At 39.9% G+C, this 16,045-nt stretch overlaps 2 protein-coding genes across 4 annotated transcripts in view; one reads left to right on the forward strand and one right to left on the reverse strand.

Moving 5' to 3' along the window:
- Positions 1-16,045, reverse strand: part of DOCK2 (dedicator of cytokinesis 2) — a 159,538-nt gene that overhangs the window by 51,542 nt on the left and 91,951 nt on the right. The window contains exons 28-29 of the mRNA XM_063168555.1: positions 9,254-9,352; positions 8,065-8,159 (exon numbers count right to left, since the gene is read on the reverse strand). Coding sequence (XP_063024625.1) covers positions 8,065-8,159; positions 9,254-9,352 — 194 coding nt within the window. The remainder of the gene's footprint in view (positions 1-8,064; positions 8,160-9,253; positions 9,353-16,045) is intronic.
- The window catches only part of INSYN2B (inhibitory synaptic factor family member 2B), a 31,644-nt gene continuing 25,975 nt past the window's right edge, over positions 10,377-16,045 (forward strand). The window contains exon 1 of one of the 3 annotated variants that reach the window (XM_063168558.1): positions 10,377-10,574. The gene's annotated coding sequence lies outside the window, so the exon portion shown is untranslated. The remainder of the gene's footprint in view (positions 10,575-16,045) is intronic. The other 2 variants (XM_063168556.1, XM_063168557.1) reach the window with 2 other exon arrangements.

A 16,045-nucleotide genomic window follows, 5' to 3' on the forward strand; every position in this document is an offset into this window, starting at 1 on the left:
CAACTCAGCTTCGCTACAGACTGAAGAATAACTTCTTGAATCATTCATATTGAATTCTAATGCTAGAGCAACTGCCATATTCCTAAATTCTTTTCCAATGTACACCTAGACTGTAACTAAACAACATGGTCAGAAAGCAACAGCTTCAAAATGGCTGTGCCCCAGCTGCTCCTGTCTCAATGATAATATTGGGGCTTGTCTCAATCATGGTTTTCCTTATTAGCATTATTAGAAAATGTGCATTAAACAGCTATGCCAAGCATCCAGAACACTGCATGCTGTAATGTGTCAGAGTCACTCTGACAGCAGCACAATGAACTCCCAGAGGAAGGCAGGAATGTGCAGTGGTTTTGTGCCAGAAAAGCCAAGTTTCCATGTGAGGGCCTTCAGCAGGCTCTTTGTATGTGACCTTTCCTTCAGCACCTCCCCAAAACATGCTTTAAACATTGGGGAGCTCTCATTTAGGAGCCAAAATAGATTTTCAAGTCTGCATATTAGGTGCACATTTTATGCTAAACTCCTGGAAATGGGATGTTTTGAATGCTTTAAGGAACTTCATGGCTTGAAAATGAAGTCTACAAGGAGCTGCCAGAATAGGCTTGAAGTAAATCAGCTTGAGAGCTTTCAGTATTTCATTACTTTCACTAATTTTGCTTATATTGTGACTTCTTTCTCACTTCTGGTCTCCTCTGCTTTTCTGTGCACTCCAGACAAGTTTTTGCATAGTAGAAATATTCTGAATTAATGAAAAAATTAACAATCGCATGCTGTCTTTAGTGCTAATCAAGAATGGGAATCAGACACAAAGCTGAAACCCTGTTCTTAAAGATGAAATGCAATGTCTTAACATGGTTGTGTCAGGATGTCACACAGTAATTAACTCCCACAGCCTTCACTTTTGAAAGAAGTTTGAGTTGATATTGCAGAATTATTTCTCAGTTCTTCCACTGATTTTCATTGCATTGAAGCAGCAGACTAGGAATTTTAAAAGAGATGATTATGCAGCAAATACATAATACACCAGCAGGGTTATTTTGTGATGCTTCTGGTAAAAAAATTATGAAAATTAACTCTTCAAAATAATGTTAAATACAAGGAATTTGCATAGATTTTATTTCCTGAAAATTTCTAATTAGATGAATTCTGGTCAAAGTTACTCAGAATGGGGAATACAGAAGGATTGCTCAGTTGCACTTACAACTAATGAAAATTATGAGTATTGAATTTTTAGTCTTTTCTGCAGTGACAAAGAACAGTTTGTGTGGGTAATCTCTTCAATGTCTTTTACTCATTTGCACATATATTCTACAGAGGGCAAAATACTCCTCGTTGTCTTAATCCCCAGATGTTCTAGTAAAATTAAAATACTTGAAAACGTTTTATAGCAGGATATATGCCACATAGCAAAGAACCTTAGGGGTTTCTATCTGCAAGTGGAAGCTGTATCTAGGAAAGTAACAGTTTATTTCACTGACTTCCTGAGAACATCAAATTACCAAGATATATATAAATACATAAATATATATATAACAGATATATTATATATTATCATTACAATATATATTTTATATTGTAGAATTATTATATATTATTATGTAATATAGAGAGATGATAGAGAGATAGAGAGATAGAGAGATAGAGAGAGAGAGAGAGAGAGAGAGAGAGATAGATAGATAGATAGATAGATAGATAGATAGATAGATAGATAGATAGATAGATAGGTAGGTAGGTTTTTTTTTTTGTTTGTTTGGTTTTTGGGATTTTGCTTTGTGTTGAGTTATTCTCTTCACTGAGGACTTTTCTTTTAGCTCGGAGACCTCTTAGTCTGGGAGTGTGAGCATCCCAGCAGCTGATATTAGGAAAGATGAGACACTGCAGTGGGAGTGGGAATGGGATATCTCCCTGCACGTTTTCTCTCTGCATTCAGATAAAAGATTAAATAAATGACTGCAGTTAAACCCACCAGGCACTCACTCTGTTCCATGACCACCATGGGCAGCTGCCTCCCTTGCTGAGCAGAGGATCTGCTGCAGCCAGCACGCAATGAAGTGTTTCATTCCTGGTGAGCAGATAATTCCAGGACACAGAGAACAACCAGCAACACACAGAGCTGGTGCAGAATGAGCATCTTTGTGCTAGGAGCATGCAGGTGATGGCAAGGCAGGGTGACATTGGCACAGGCAGGTGGCAGTGACTCTGTGCCAGGCTGGGAGCTGCCGGCAGAGCATAGGGGCATCAGCCCCAGCAGGAAGGGAAATTCTCCATGGGAGCAAAGCACAGCCCACAGGGAAAGCAGAACTGCTGCCTCTGCTCTCACCTGCTGCCCCAGGACTGTTTAATGCCATTTCCCTGATTACAGACATTGACTTTTGTAGAGACTGAGAAAGACAGTAAGGAAACAGAAGAAGCTGAATTTAATGGTGTAATGGTGTCAATAAAAATCTCTGTTCTCGAGAACCCTTGGCCCCAGGGGGTGAATTTGGGGAGGACAGGTGTCTTAAAAGTGAGAAACGTTTTTGGAACTGGGCAAAGCATCCTTAAAAGAGGAACCCCAGAAGACCAGCCCTGGTCCGTGTGCAGTGGTGAGAGCACTGGCACGGAAGGAAGATGTCACGATGGCAGATGTACTCTGGGTGGTGCCACGTGTGACAGGGAAGCACAACAGGCCTCAACTGTGTTTCCTGGGGAAGCTTATGGCACAAGAGGGACTCCTCTCCCCTTGTTGAACTGAGAATTGATCATCTGAAGGTTGTTGATGGACTAAGAGTCAATTATCTGAGGGGTGGTGACTGGATTGAGAATCTAAGGTTCTATTTCATGTGGTGGTGGAAATTGGGGGGAGGAGGAGTGTTTCTGGAAGATTTTCATTCTGAGTTCTAGGTGTTCTTTTTTTCATATTGTAAGTTAATAAAGTTCTTTCCTTTATTCCTAAATTGGAGCCTGCTTTACTCAATTTCTGATCCCATCTCACAGCAACCACTAGGGAGAATATATTTTCATGGGGGCACTGGCATTGTGCCAGCATCAAACCATGACAAATGGACTTAGGAGATGCAAATTTGAGAACACTGAGGCATTAGGTACCAAATACCTCAGCATGGGAGACAACAACAAAAAAAATTCCCTCTGAAAGGAACTTTATATTAACAGGTAAACTGCATTTCAACAAGGACATTTTTAGTCTCATAACAAAGCCAAACTGTCCAAGGACACATCCTATGACTGTACACAATTAAATCAATGACTAAACAGTGACATTTGTTTGCACATGTTATAATAGCCTTTGCACATGTTGTTTACCCTTTTCTGTAACTGTGCATAAAAGAATATTTTTGTTAGACATTTATACTTGTTGCTTAAAATATGTTTTCATACATTGAAATTACAAAGTTCTGCAATATGCCATAAGCCTGTGTATAAATGTATTCTGCTCCCCTGAAAATTCAAGCCCTTATAAAACAACAGCATTTCTATAAGAAAATGTTTAAATCAGTCAAAAGTTGCAGAGGAAAACAAGATCAAAGAAAAGAGTTACTTGTATGCAGCAGATCTGCCTTCTAAATTCTGCCTTATTTGCACAAAATAAACCATAACACTGTCATCCAACCTTAGATACATAAATGAGTCAGCTTCCAGGGTAAAACTAACCTAAACTATTCATTTGGGGGTTGATATGAGTTGTTTGTTTGTTTGTTTTTTAAATATATAAGTTTTATTCCCATCAACAGATAAATGGAAGGCTGAGAAACAGCTCAAATATTTTAATTAATTTGAGATTTTTTCTCCCTTTCAGCTTGAGTTCACTGAATCCCAGACTGGTTTGGGTTGGAGGGGTGTTAAAGCTCATTTCATTCCACCCCATGCCATGGCAGGGACACCTTTCCTTGGGGCAGGCTGCTCCAAGCCCTGTCCAGCCTGGCCTTGAACACTTATTCCAAGGTTGTGTCTAGGACCATGCACACATAAGTGGAAAACAAGTTTTTCAGGAGCCACAGAGCCATTTTCTGATCATCTGTGAATAGAAAAACACACACAAAAAAAAAAAAAAAAAAACCCCAACAAAACCCAGGCCTGGAATCCCTACTGTCCTCTCTTGAGCAGAAGTCCCAGCAGTCACTCTCTGGGCACCAAGGAGGAATTTCTTCTGCCTCCCTTTGCTGCCTGGCCAGGAGCAGATACCTGAGAGAGCCCAGCCCTGGCAGGCTGAGGATGCTCAGTGCCTGGGGCTGCAGGTGACACTGATGTGGAGGCACAGGGAGCTTTTCCTGAATTAATAACAGAGCTCCAAGGGTGGGCTCCATGAGAGCCACGTCTGGAGGCTGTTCCAAAGCAGTTCATCAGCAAGAAAGCAGCTATTTTTAGTATGTATAATGAAAGAAAATTGACAACAATTCCAGCTCTTTTGCCAAATACCTGCAGTGCTAAACCTTTCAAGTTAGACTTAAAAAGCACTGGGGAAGACTTGACTCTGACAGATGTCTGAAAACACTCAGATACACAGGTAATGAAAACATATTTTAGAAAAAGCCAAACTACTGGTATTAGAAAATGCTCTTCAATGTTATCTTGCAGGACTTTTTTCAGAGAGTAGGATCTGACCTTGAAATATGCTGGTGAAACCCTGTTTCCATTTATTTTTAAGTACCTTAAAATAATGTGGGCAAGGCTCAAAAATCAACCCAAATGGACATGCAAACAATCAAAGTGCTCACTAAGCCACTGCAGACCTGACACCAACCAAACTGATCCTAGGCACTAATTATGATAAGATCAAATTCTTTCAGACTCCCTGTGAGGAATTACAATTTCAAAGCCCAGAGGACAAGGGAAGGGATGTGAACACTTTCCCTGTAGTTGCTAACCCTGCTCACTGTTCCTTTTACTCAGCGAATCTCACTCCCCATGCACTTCATGTTGACAATAATGTACATGAATTTCCTGGGAGAAATTATATCTCTCTAAATTAAAATTATGAACAGCTGGAAGATAAACAGACTATATGGTATTGCCTAAACCAGCCAAGCATTTCCCCACAAATGCCATGTACTTAGGAATTACTGCTTTTAATAAGTTAATAGCCAATATCTAAGTGTCATGAGTGGAATAAAGTGCACATACAAGCAGTAGTAACTAATAAGAAGAACACAGTAAGCAACTTTAATTAGAACAAAAGTTAATTAAATCCACCATGGAGGATCACAAAAACAACTCAGATATTATATCCTCATGACCTCAATGATGATGTTACTGTTTCCCAAAGTGTTCTGCCCTACCTAGCATGCCATAAAAAAAGAGTTCTTTCCATCTTGCTCTTAGTGGAAGGGGGGAAAACAGAAAAAAGAAAAGGTATTAAATTATTTCATTATTTCTATCCCCCTTTGCATTCTCTGTTGCTTATTGAATACTGCCTGTCACACACAGCCTCTGCCTCCCTCAGAAGTGCTTTGGGCTGAGCATGCTTGGGAAGCAAAGACCACTTTGTTTATCACAGTGATTTAAAGTAATTTGAGCTAAATCATTCCATCCTGACACAGACAAAGCTCTATCAGCAAGTTTAGTCAGTTGAGTTTCTACTCCAATTCTTTCAACTCCCCCACCAGAATTTCCCATGGATGAGAATGTGCCCATTCTCCCTTCCTTTGGACCCTGTAAGAAGCCATTCTCTCATTGTGCACCCCCACCTATGCAAGACACCAAACTTTTAGCTGAAATCTCCCTGATATCATTCAGGCACTGCCTGTTTTTACTTCCAGATTGTAGGAATTGGATATCAGCATATCCAGATATCAGCAAAGAGGACCAGACCTGCAGTGCTGGTGATGCTCTTCCCTCTGCTCTGCTCTCTGTAAATGTACAGATTTCACATCTCTGTGCTGCAGTCCCTCCTACAGCAAAACTCCTCCAATTCCCACTTTCCTTGCAAGCCACAAAACACACAGGATCATGCAGGGGAGCTGCCTGGCTGTGCTGCACTCCCTGAGGGCACAAGTGCCACCAGCTGCACCTGCCACTGCCCAGGTGACACCACAGATGTGCCCCACAGCCCCCACCAGGCTCTTTGCAAGTGCAGAAATGGGAGACTTGAGGCTAAAACATCTCCTCAGGGAGTGAAAAAGGCTGCATGGAGCCTCCTGTTCTTAACAGAGCAATAGAGAATGCAAAGCTTGCACTCTGCTGGTATTTTTTGTGTTTGGTTTGTTAGCGTTTTAATTGTCTTTTCTTCTCTTGGTGTTATTACAGGAGACCTAAACCTGATCCCCTGTGACTCTTTCTCAGCTACTCCTCTGGTTTGTGGTAAACAACGTTAACAAGACAAATCTAAAAAACTAAATTAGTCTTCAATTTATTTTGTAGAACATCCATTCCCTCATAAAAACCACCTCAAAACCCAAACAAAGAAAAAAACAAAACCAAAATTCTATACAGACTGATAAAAATCCCCCTCTCAGTTGTTGATATAACATAAAATTAAGACATAAAGTAAGATCAATAACTCATTTCCTTATGCATTCCAGAGAACAGCAACACAATCAAGGAGTATAAACAGTGCCAAGCCATTTTAAGTAAGCAATATGTTTACAAGAAAACTATTAAATAGCTTCTAAACAATATTTTTTTAATGCTGACTTATTTCTTCACACAGGATAAAGCTTAGAGCAACAAAACCTGCCTGGAACTACTTGTCCACAGAGTTCAGAGTAATTAGGAGGCACATGAACACAAATACAGTCCCTCAAAGCAATTTTTCCTGTCAAGACCTGACACAATGCAGACACCACCAGGTGAAGCCCCAAGCCCCAAAGACATTCTTTGACCAAGGACAGACACTTCCCACCCTCACAGAATAAAATAATCTTATACTTGTGGATAATGCAGGTGTCAACAGCATTTTCTAGATAAGAAAACCAGTTTTACATATTAAATGTTTGATGTGCTGACGTGGGCCAGAGGATTTTAGGCAGTTTAGTACTAAACTGGCTTCTTTTAGAGCAACTCTTGCTACATCAAAACTAATTGCAATCACAGCAGCAACCACATAAGAATGTCCAAGGAGTTAGAGTTTACCTGAGAGGCCAAAGACTGGCTCAGACAAAAAAAACTAAAACAACTCCTGTAATGTACAGGATATAATGTACAAAATATTACCTGAATTTACACATCCACCAGCACATCTGTACTTGCTTACCTCAGAGGAGGGGTCAGGGATCCCTCTGCATGGTCATTAATGCCCACGAGTGACAAAGAGAGGTTTGGACACCTGACTAGAACCATCTGGAACATAATCTTCACTTTTGAATCACAGAATGTAAAAAAAGCCCCAATCAACCTTTCATTTAACATAATTCCATTCAAATCCTAGATTAAATGTAACCAATATCAAAATATGATATCACAAAACTGTAAATTTTTTTGACAAATCTTTTCCTCAAGACTGAGCACTCACAGGAGATGATCAACTTTATTGAGTATCCTCAGTACTCTCTTTCTATATAAGTGAAAGAATTGTGTAACTGTGACATTCAGTAAACAGCATCTGTGGTCTAAGTTCATTCAAACCTTTACAATTTTGACACTCAACTCTTAGACCTGTCCCTCTGCAACTTCTAGAAAACTCAGTGTTACCACCATCTCTACAAAACTAAAATAAAGATAGTACAGGTGACTGCCAACAGAAGTCTTGCTTAAAAAGTGTATTCACTTCATAACACAATCCAGCATCTAAACTCAAAGTGTTTCTTTGAAAACAAGAAGCCAAAATAAGTTCAGCAGTAAAGGTAACATCCAAATAGACAAAAAAGTAAGTAATTTTCCCTTTCCATTTTAAGTGTACAGGCAATTTTCCCTTTGCATTTTAAGTGGACAGGCAATTTTCCCTTTCCATTTTAAGTGGACTTAAAGCACAGGCAACAAACTATTGAATGGATTGTTTCAGATGACCTTGGCATTTCTCAGACTGGAATGATAAAGTAATCCTAGACTGCACTGAAAATGTTCTGTAGGGTGTGAAGGGAGTCACTGTCCAGCAGCACAGAGAGCAGGAGCTCTGTGCCCCTCCCTCCTTACCTGTTCTGCACCATGCTCATGGCCATCCAGTCCGAGGGGTACACGTTCTTCCCAATGAGATCTTTGAACATTATGAATGTTTCCATCAAGAAGTCCTGGAACAACAAAGTGCAGTCAGGCAGGGGCTGTGGAACACACCCTTGGAAGTGTTTCTGTGGGATTAAGGAGCCAAGATGGAGAGTTCCACTTTGCTCTCAGTGAAGTAAAGAGAAGAACTCCTGATGATATCTCAGTAAATCTGAGATTGGAGCCAAAGTCCTGTAGAACAGCAGTCTCAGATTCCAAATAGAAGCTAAAAGCCATTACATTAAAGTCATCATACAGGGTTCTTCAGAAAACAGAAGGCATAAGTGAACGTGAAGAAAAAGTTGTAGTACTTCTGAGTAAAATTTGATATTTTTTATTAATTAGTCTCACTATGCATAAGAACGAATAGGCTTGAAAAATACGGGATCTTTTCATTTTTAACTCCATTTAGTCCGTATTTAAAATTTCAGTTATGGCACCAATCTGACTTTAAGGAAGGAAGGAAAGTGATCAGTTCTTGACAAATGCAGATATTGCCTCCATGGACTAACAGTAGATATAATGCAAAGCTGTGCCACTACCCTGACTTACCTGACAGCTACAGCAGCCATGTGAAAGGACACACATAGGACTATGGAAACCCTCTGGTACCATTAAATGATTGCAGAAAAAATTGCAATAAAAGGATGCACTGCAAGAATAGGGCATTTATTGCATTTAACTTACAATGTTATTTGCACCAGGAGTAGACTCAATTGTGAAAATGGAAATGGATCACTGGGTGTGAAGTGTGGAGGGAATGTGCAACTAGTTGAGGGTAAGTTTTGTTGTTGTTTTGTTGTGAGTTTATTCTTTTTATTTTCCCCTTTCTCAAAAGAGTACAGCACAAAGATTACTTATTCTGGATCATTACATCACCACCTCAGTGATAGGTGACAAATTTCTCAAGACAGAAATTTGTTTCCTTCCAAATTTCTGATTACAGTGTTGTCCAGTGCCACCATTAGAAGAGGGAGGCAGTGCAATAACACTGAGGCAAAAAATGCACAGCAACAGAACTCATTCTAGGAAGAGTCAGACAAGAAACTCCAAAAAAATATACTGATTTTTCACAGAAAATCAAATACTATAACTATCAACTCTGTGAACACACAGTACTCACCACTAGTTCTGAATTTGTCTGGAAAGTTTCAATGTACACTGAATAATGCTGGTCGCTCATCTGGTTTAGGATCGCTGTCATGCACGCCACAAAATGACTCTGAAAGAAACCAGTCAGAATCAACACATGTGGATTACTGAAGATATTGGATTGTACTCTTTCTAAAGTTGAAGCATGTGAAGCGCCTGAAAAATCCCTTTATGTATGTAAAAATAAATAATATTCAAGCTTTTGCCAGCCCAGATGAAAGAAACAAACTAAGAACTCCAAAAGGATTATTCAGAAGCTGCCTTGGCAAGGGACAGGCTCTTGTGAGAAAGCTGCATCATTAATGAGACACCACATGGAAACACACATTGTGACAAGGAGAGTTCTTCTATAAAATACAACTCACTATCACCTTAAGACTCGTAAAAGGCATGGGATGTCCACTAGGATTCTTCTGTTAGGAGTTCATGGGAAGAAAATATGTTAGAATCAAAAATTTCTCATAATTCTATTGTTCACAGGAAGAAATAGTGCAAGAAATGCCATTTTTCACATTCTGCAAGTGTTTAAACAGCTATTAGAGATGTCTCAAACCTCTATAGAACATTATGACCTTGACATCTCAAAACTTCTTTCAAACCTCCTCAAAAAGAAGAATTTAGTCTTTCTCAATTCCTAAAGTCAAGATGCTGAAAGATACAGTGAAAACTCAGGACTGGAAATCATGTAAGTTACTGAAAATCACAAAGACATTTCTTTCCCAAGCAACAATAGTGAGTTTAATAATTTGCACTTTTCCTTTAAGACTGTGATGATTCCTCCTTATTGATTCCTTTTAATTTGTTCAAGTTTTAATTCTTGGCTTGAAACCAAGCCTGCTTCCAATGCTTTGATTTCATTCTAACTACAGAATTGCTGAGCAGGCAGAATAATTTCCTAGACGTCCCTGGATCCTTTCACTGCGCCGGCCCGGGGCTGCCCAGCGCTGGTGCCACCCGGTGCCACTCGGGCTCGCTGTGTGCCCACATCAGAGTGGCACCCAACCATTTTGTCCCCATTCCAGGGCAGGAGCAGTCCCTGCTCAGCTCTGCCTGTCACCACTAGAGGTCTTGTGCTTCCCTCCACGAGCTGCTCTCCGCTCCGAGCTGCTGGGCTTTATTTATTTATTCCTACGCGAGCAGACCCAGCGCACCTCTTGCATACAAAGAGTGAAATTACAACCTAAAGGACCTATCGTACCTTCTTTTGGAGTAACCTCAGTGCTAGTGAGAGCCTTGGCTACTTTTTAAGGCTAAGAAGACTCATTTTCTGCAGGTAAACCAAAAGCTTTCAGGTAAGAAATCGTGTGTTCTCGGGTACTGATGCTCTTCTAAAAGAAATGCTGGATTTCCTGCAGTAGTACTTCACTTTTACAGTTCTGGAGCAGAAAAATCTTTGCTGTGGTGTTAAATGCATAGCTGAAAGGAATAATGAATTGCAAAGGATTTGGTACTGAAATTGTGTGGGGGTTTTTTTTCTCATGTCTTGATTTTGAAAAAAGATTAGCAGCAGAAGTTAGAGAATTGACACGAAAAGCAGCTCGTATTTTTAGTAGTTACACATTCACCACTGAATGTGACTCAAGTTAAATAATCGCTGCTTGAAATAAGCAGCATTTCTTCACAAGCATTGCATAGATGTATTATGATGCTTAAGGGCAAAAAAGACTTTAAGAAGGTTATTTCTTTTGTTAAAACCAACTTCAAAAAATGTGTCTAGCTATGTCTGTGATTGTGGTACAGCACAAATGCCTTAGTGACTGGGTATGGGGATTTTAAATTTAACAGATGATGTGCCTTGAAAAGAGCCATAAGGAAAGATCACATCTTGCTAGCCAGGACCTCGCATCAAACCTGTCAAATTCACATCATTTGGACTGAATGATAATAAAAAAAGGTGTCAGTAAAGACGGTTTGCTGCAAAAACTTCCTCCATCCTTTCCATGTAACTGTAAAGCAGGGAAATACAAATACTGTTTGATCTTTAATCATTTTCTAGCCAGCAATCTCAACTATCAGAAATCATCTGCTAGCATCTTTATAGGTTTAAAGCTTGCCCCTCCCTCCTAATCCCCAAATGGCAGCGATGAATATTCACTTCTCAGAGACAGCCTCAGGTCTGGGAGGTGCCCCTGCACCCCCAGCACTGCCACTCTCCCTGGCAGGACTGAAGGGTAACTCAGGGCTCTCCACAGCTCTGATCAAAGCTGCAAACACCGCTCTGCATTCGCTGAAATTCTCCTCTGGGGTTTAAATGCCTCTTACTGGAGTGTGCAAAGAGCATGAACTGCCTGTGAACAGCAAGTTCTGCACAAAACCAGCTCTTGTGCCTGGCCACAGCCTGTGTGTTCACAGGATGGGCAGAAGAAATTCAGAATCACACAATAATCTATTAATAAACTGATTTCATTAGGTCAAATGTTGTTCACAGGGATTGCATAGTTAGACAGAATAGGTTAGAATAGAATTGGATAGAAAAGGTTGTGGCACACAGGGTGAAGTTCAGGCAGAATCCTAGCAAATCATTTTAGCTGAGCTCAAGCTTGTTAGGATTTAGCCAGTGAATTACAGCAGAAAAATTGATTAGAACTAGGTCAAATATATAAAAAATAAATGTATCAAAGCAAACACTTTGATGCTGAGAGAATATGAACAGAAAAAACCCCAGAAACAACTCTGCATGACTGTAAAGAGCTCTAATGAAATATTTCCCAACTTTAATATATTAATTTCCTTATGAACACAAAAGAATCCAAAACACAAACAACACTGAATTCTATTTTTAAAATGATACAATTTCTTGTCGGACTTTAAAAAAACGTGTAAAGAAATAGGGCAATTGATAGTATGAATGCTGCACTGCTGTAAGGAGTAGGAACATGAGTAAAGAAGTGTCAGATAAAAATGAAACAGAGGAGAAAATGTCCAGGAAACATTCAAATTCTCTGTCCACTTAACCCCCCCCATAATTAGTACCATATATAAATGAAATGAAGTGCTGGCTTTAGTATAAACACTGCAAAGTAGTAGGTAAGGTGAAAGAGATGCTGTTTTACTTGAGTATACACAAAGTACACCAAAAGGAATTGCACACTTATTCTGTAAAACAAACAGGGCTTCCTAAGGTCAAGCAGGAAGAGGTGGAATCTCTTGCACTGCTGAAAAAGTGCAGATTAACTGTGGATGCAACATGTACAGGAAAAGAAACAGCTGAGGAACATCAGGATCATATGAGTAAGATGACAAACTTCAACACCTAGCAACTAAGCCCAGCACACTTTATAATAGCAGATGGTGACAGGTTGCCGTAGTAACTTCAAATAGAGCAGCAGCACAAGGATGAGGCAAAAGCACTGAGAAAACAACAGAAATAACATGGAATGAGGCTACATTTTGATCTAATCTAGTAGAAGGATTTCAGTGGCTGCAGGGTAGGCAATCCTCATGCAGATGCACTTCTGGAAGGACTCAGGGGGATATTTATTTAATGTAGGCACTTAAGTAGCATTTACCCTCATTAATAGAGCACTTTACCAACACAGAGCCTGAGTGTAAACACAAAACCACATGGACAGGCTCATTTTGCTCAGCCCCAAAAGCAGGGGGAGGTAAGGGGGCTCTGCAGAATCCTCACAACCTGTGACCCCACACTAATGATGGTTCATGTTTGATTAACACGTGGCTTTCTGTATGGGGCAAAGAAACTGATTCAAACAACCCAGCATTGGTGTGGTGTTTGCAGCAATCATAGATTAGATTTAATTCTGAACTCCCTTTTAGGATAAGCCAGAACTATCAAACTTTGTTGCATGTTAGAAACAGTAATTGTAAAAATAATGCCCAAATAGAGTGACCAAGAATTGCATTGGGCCAAAGAGTTCTGTTTTGGTTTGGGTTTTTTTTTGTTGAGAAATAAGTACAAATACCTTTCTGGAGGAAAAGTGAGAAATATGTCACTTTGAATGTAATCAAAGAAAAACTAACCAATCATCTATTTTAATCTAGTGTTAAAAATCATCAATATTTATGTTGTACCACAAGTCTTTTATTGAGAATATCTCCAAAAATACTGCCTTCAAAGGAGAATCATTGAGTCGTCACAGCTGTTCCTTGTCATCAGCTAAAGAGCAACATGGAAACAAGTATGGAAGATGCTCAGTGATGCCACAAAGAACCACAGTAGCTTGAAGCCACAGTTCCTCAGAAAACCCCATTAAACTTTGGGAACTGTGGCATATGTAGAGGTTGAGACAAACATCTTGATCATATTATGCAAATACTAAACAATACCAGTCTGAAAGGAAAAATAAGCAGAATTTCAAGTGAATTGCTAATGCAGTAGTTCTGTTTCTCTCCAGAAATAGATGTCCCCGCCAATGCATGTGCAGTCCTAAAATGTAGTGTTTGGAGCTGGAAAGGCACAAATGCATAAACATTAGGACAGGCTGCTATGCAACAACCCTGAGTATCCATCACGTGTGAAATGGGGAATAGCTCCCAATCCATGCAGACTTGGAGCCTGCCAATGAGCACATGGTGCTAATAATTCACTTACAGTAACATTCATCTACTCTTGGTGGGTCTGAGATTTTAATTTTCCAGTTTTACTTTCATTGGTTCTGTCTCCTTGTGTTTTATAGCTGACTGAACAGCATCCTGCTTCAGCATCTCACTGACAGCCTTGGATTTCTGACTGAAAACATGTTGGGCTCTTTTAGCTTGTCCTACTATTTCCTTTACAGTCACAAGATTTAGCTAAAAGGATGCACAGCTATAAAAGCAGCAGACTACCAGGAAGAATAATACTGAAAATTTTGTAGCACAATAAGAGAGTAACTGTAGCTGCTCTGTGTGATTTTAAGATTTGTTGCAAGTTAGACAAACACAACAATTTCAGTATTATTTCATTCAAGACTTTTCCATACATAGATAAAAGCAATAAATAGATAAAATAATGGTTCACGGCAGGACATAAAAGTAGCTTGATTTTCATGGAGTATGTCCTTTGCCATCCTTGGGTTTTTTACAGGTTTTTTTTTTTCACCTTGTATTTTTTTTTTTTACCTTGTAATTTTACAGCAATATTCCAAAAAAGAAAACTTCATTCTTTGCAATGTTTTTTCTACTGCTTGGTTTTGTTGTTTGGCTGGTATTGTGTCATAAATCCACTCCAGAATTTCTGCTACTGTCTCTGGTTGATATGAACACTCCCCTGTAATTGATTTAACTTCTGCTGAAATCTGTGTTCAAACACAGCTGTGTAATTTACTACTTTTCCTGTAATGATAACTTTATGTTAATCTTCAAAGTGTGTTTACAAATAAATTATGAATAACGATAATCAGTGAGGTCAGAAAGCACTGAGTTGAGCTCAGCTTGTCAGGGCATGGTGCTAATAATGCCCAGGTTGTGGGTTTAGTAACTGTATGGGCCATTCCCTAAAGGGTTGAACCCAATGATCCCTGTGAGTCCCTTCCAACCCAGAATATTCTGTGATTCTTCTATAGTGCTGTGATCTGGAATGAGCAATCATTGCTTGGAAACTGAACTAGTTCAGAGCACAGGTATCAAAGACAAAAAAAAAAAAAAAAAAAAAAAAGGATCTGTTTCACCTCCTCACACAGCACTGCTGCCTCACTCCTGACCTCAGCTCTGCTCTAGCAGATGAAATCTCCCATGCTTTGCCTGCAGGGATCTGTGCAGCTTTTCCCTCCCCCTCTGCATCCCACTGATTGCCTCCCCACAGTCACCTGAGCCTGGTCCCTCAGGCCAGAAGGACCCTCCTGTCCTGGCCCATGGGATGTGCACTGAGACACTGCAGTGTCCTGGGGCTCTCAGGCTGCCCATTTCCCTGATTTCTTATCCCAGTGCTGCTGCACTGCCCTGGTGCCACTAAAGCAGATGGGCAGAGCATGCCCAGTGTCCCAGTGAGCTCATTCCCAGTTAAAGAGGATGAGAAACACTGGAACTACACACCAAGGAATGAGATTAAAACTACCACCCATGGTTTATTTACTGTACAAAATTAGCCAATCTCTCCCATTTGAAAGGACTGGAAACCAGCTCGGGAACTTGCAGGAGGTGACAGAGGGGCTGGGGGAAGGGTTCCCTGCCCTGAGGTACAATATATAGCAGCAGGAACCAACCCAGCCAGGCTGCAACAGGAGACTGCAGAGCAGAACAGAGCAAGGGAGAGCAACCCTGGGGTCAAAAAGAGCAGAACTGAGCAATCCAAGCTCCTCAAAGTGTAGCAGCAGCTTTTATTGCTAAGCCATGTACTTTAAATTTACACAATGTGAAGACGAATGCCTTGGATGATGATTCACTTCCTTAAAACAGAGCCACCTCCTGTATTCCCAGAACTATACCACTCTATTTGATTTTGTTCTTTTTCAGCTGCACTTACTGAAGACAGAAAAATTAAATTAGATTTCAACTACTTGATCGGAGATGAGACTAATGAAATATATTTGTGAATGGCTAAAACAAAACTTTATCACAATAGGTCTGCTTAAAACTGTTGAAAGTCATTTCACTGCAGAAACTTCCTTCTTTTAAATTGATCTTTTGGAGAAAATAGGGCCCAATAAAAATAATTTTCCCACTAATTACATCCATTGCACTAATCAGTCTACCCACAGTGTTTGTTTAGGATTGATTTATAGCAACTACCAACTGTTAGAACAGTTTTAATTTGCTTCTGAAATATTTTTCATATTTAGATGATATCCAGTAGGGCTTTTATTAAGTTTTAAAATTGTTTTGT

This window comes from Melospiza melodia, chromosome 14 (genome assembly GCF_035770615.1).
Source record: "Melospiza melodia melodia isolate bMelMel2 chromosome 14, bMelMel2.pri, whole genome shotgun sequence".
Lineage (NCBI taxonomy): Eukaryota > Metazoa > Chordata > Aves > Passeriformes > Passerellidae > Melospiza > Melospiza melodia.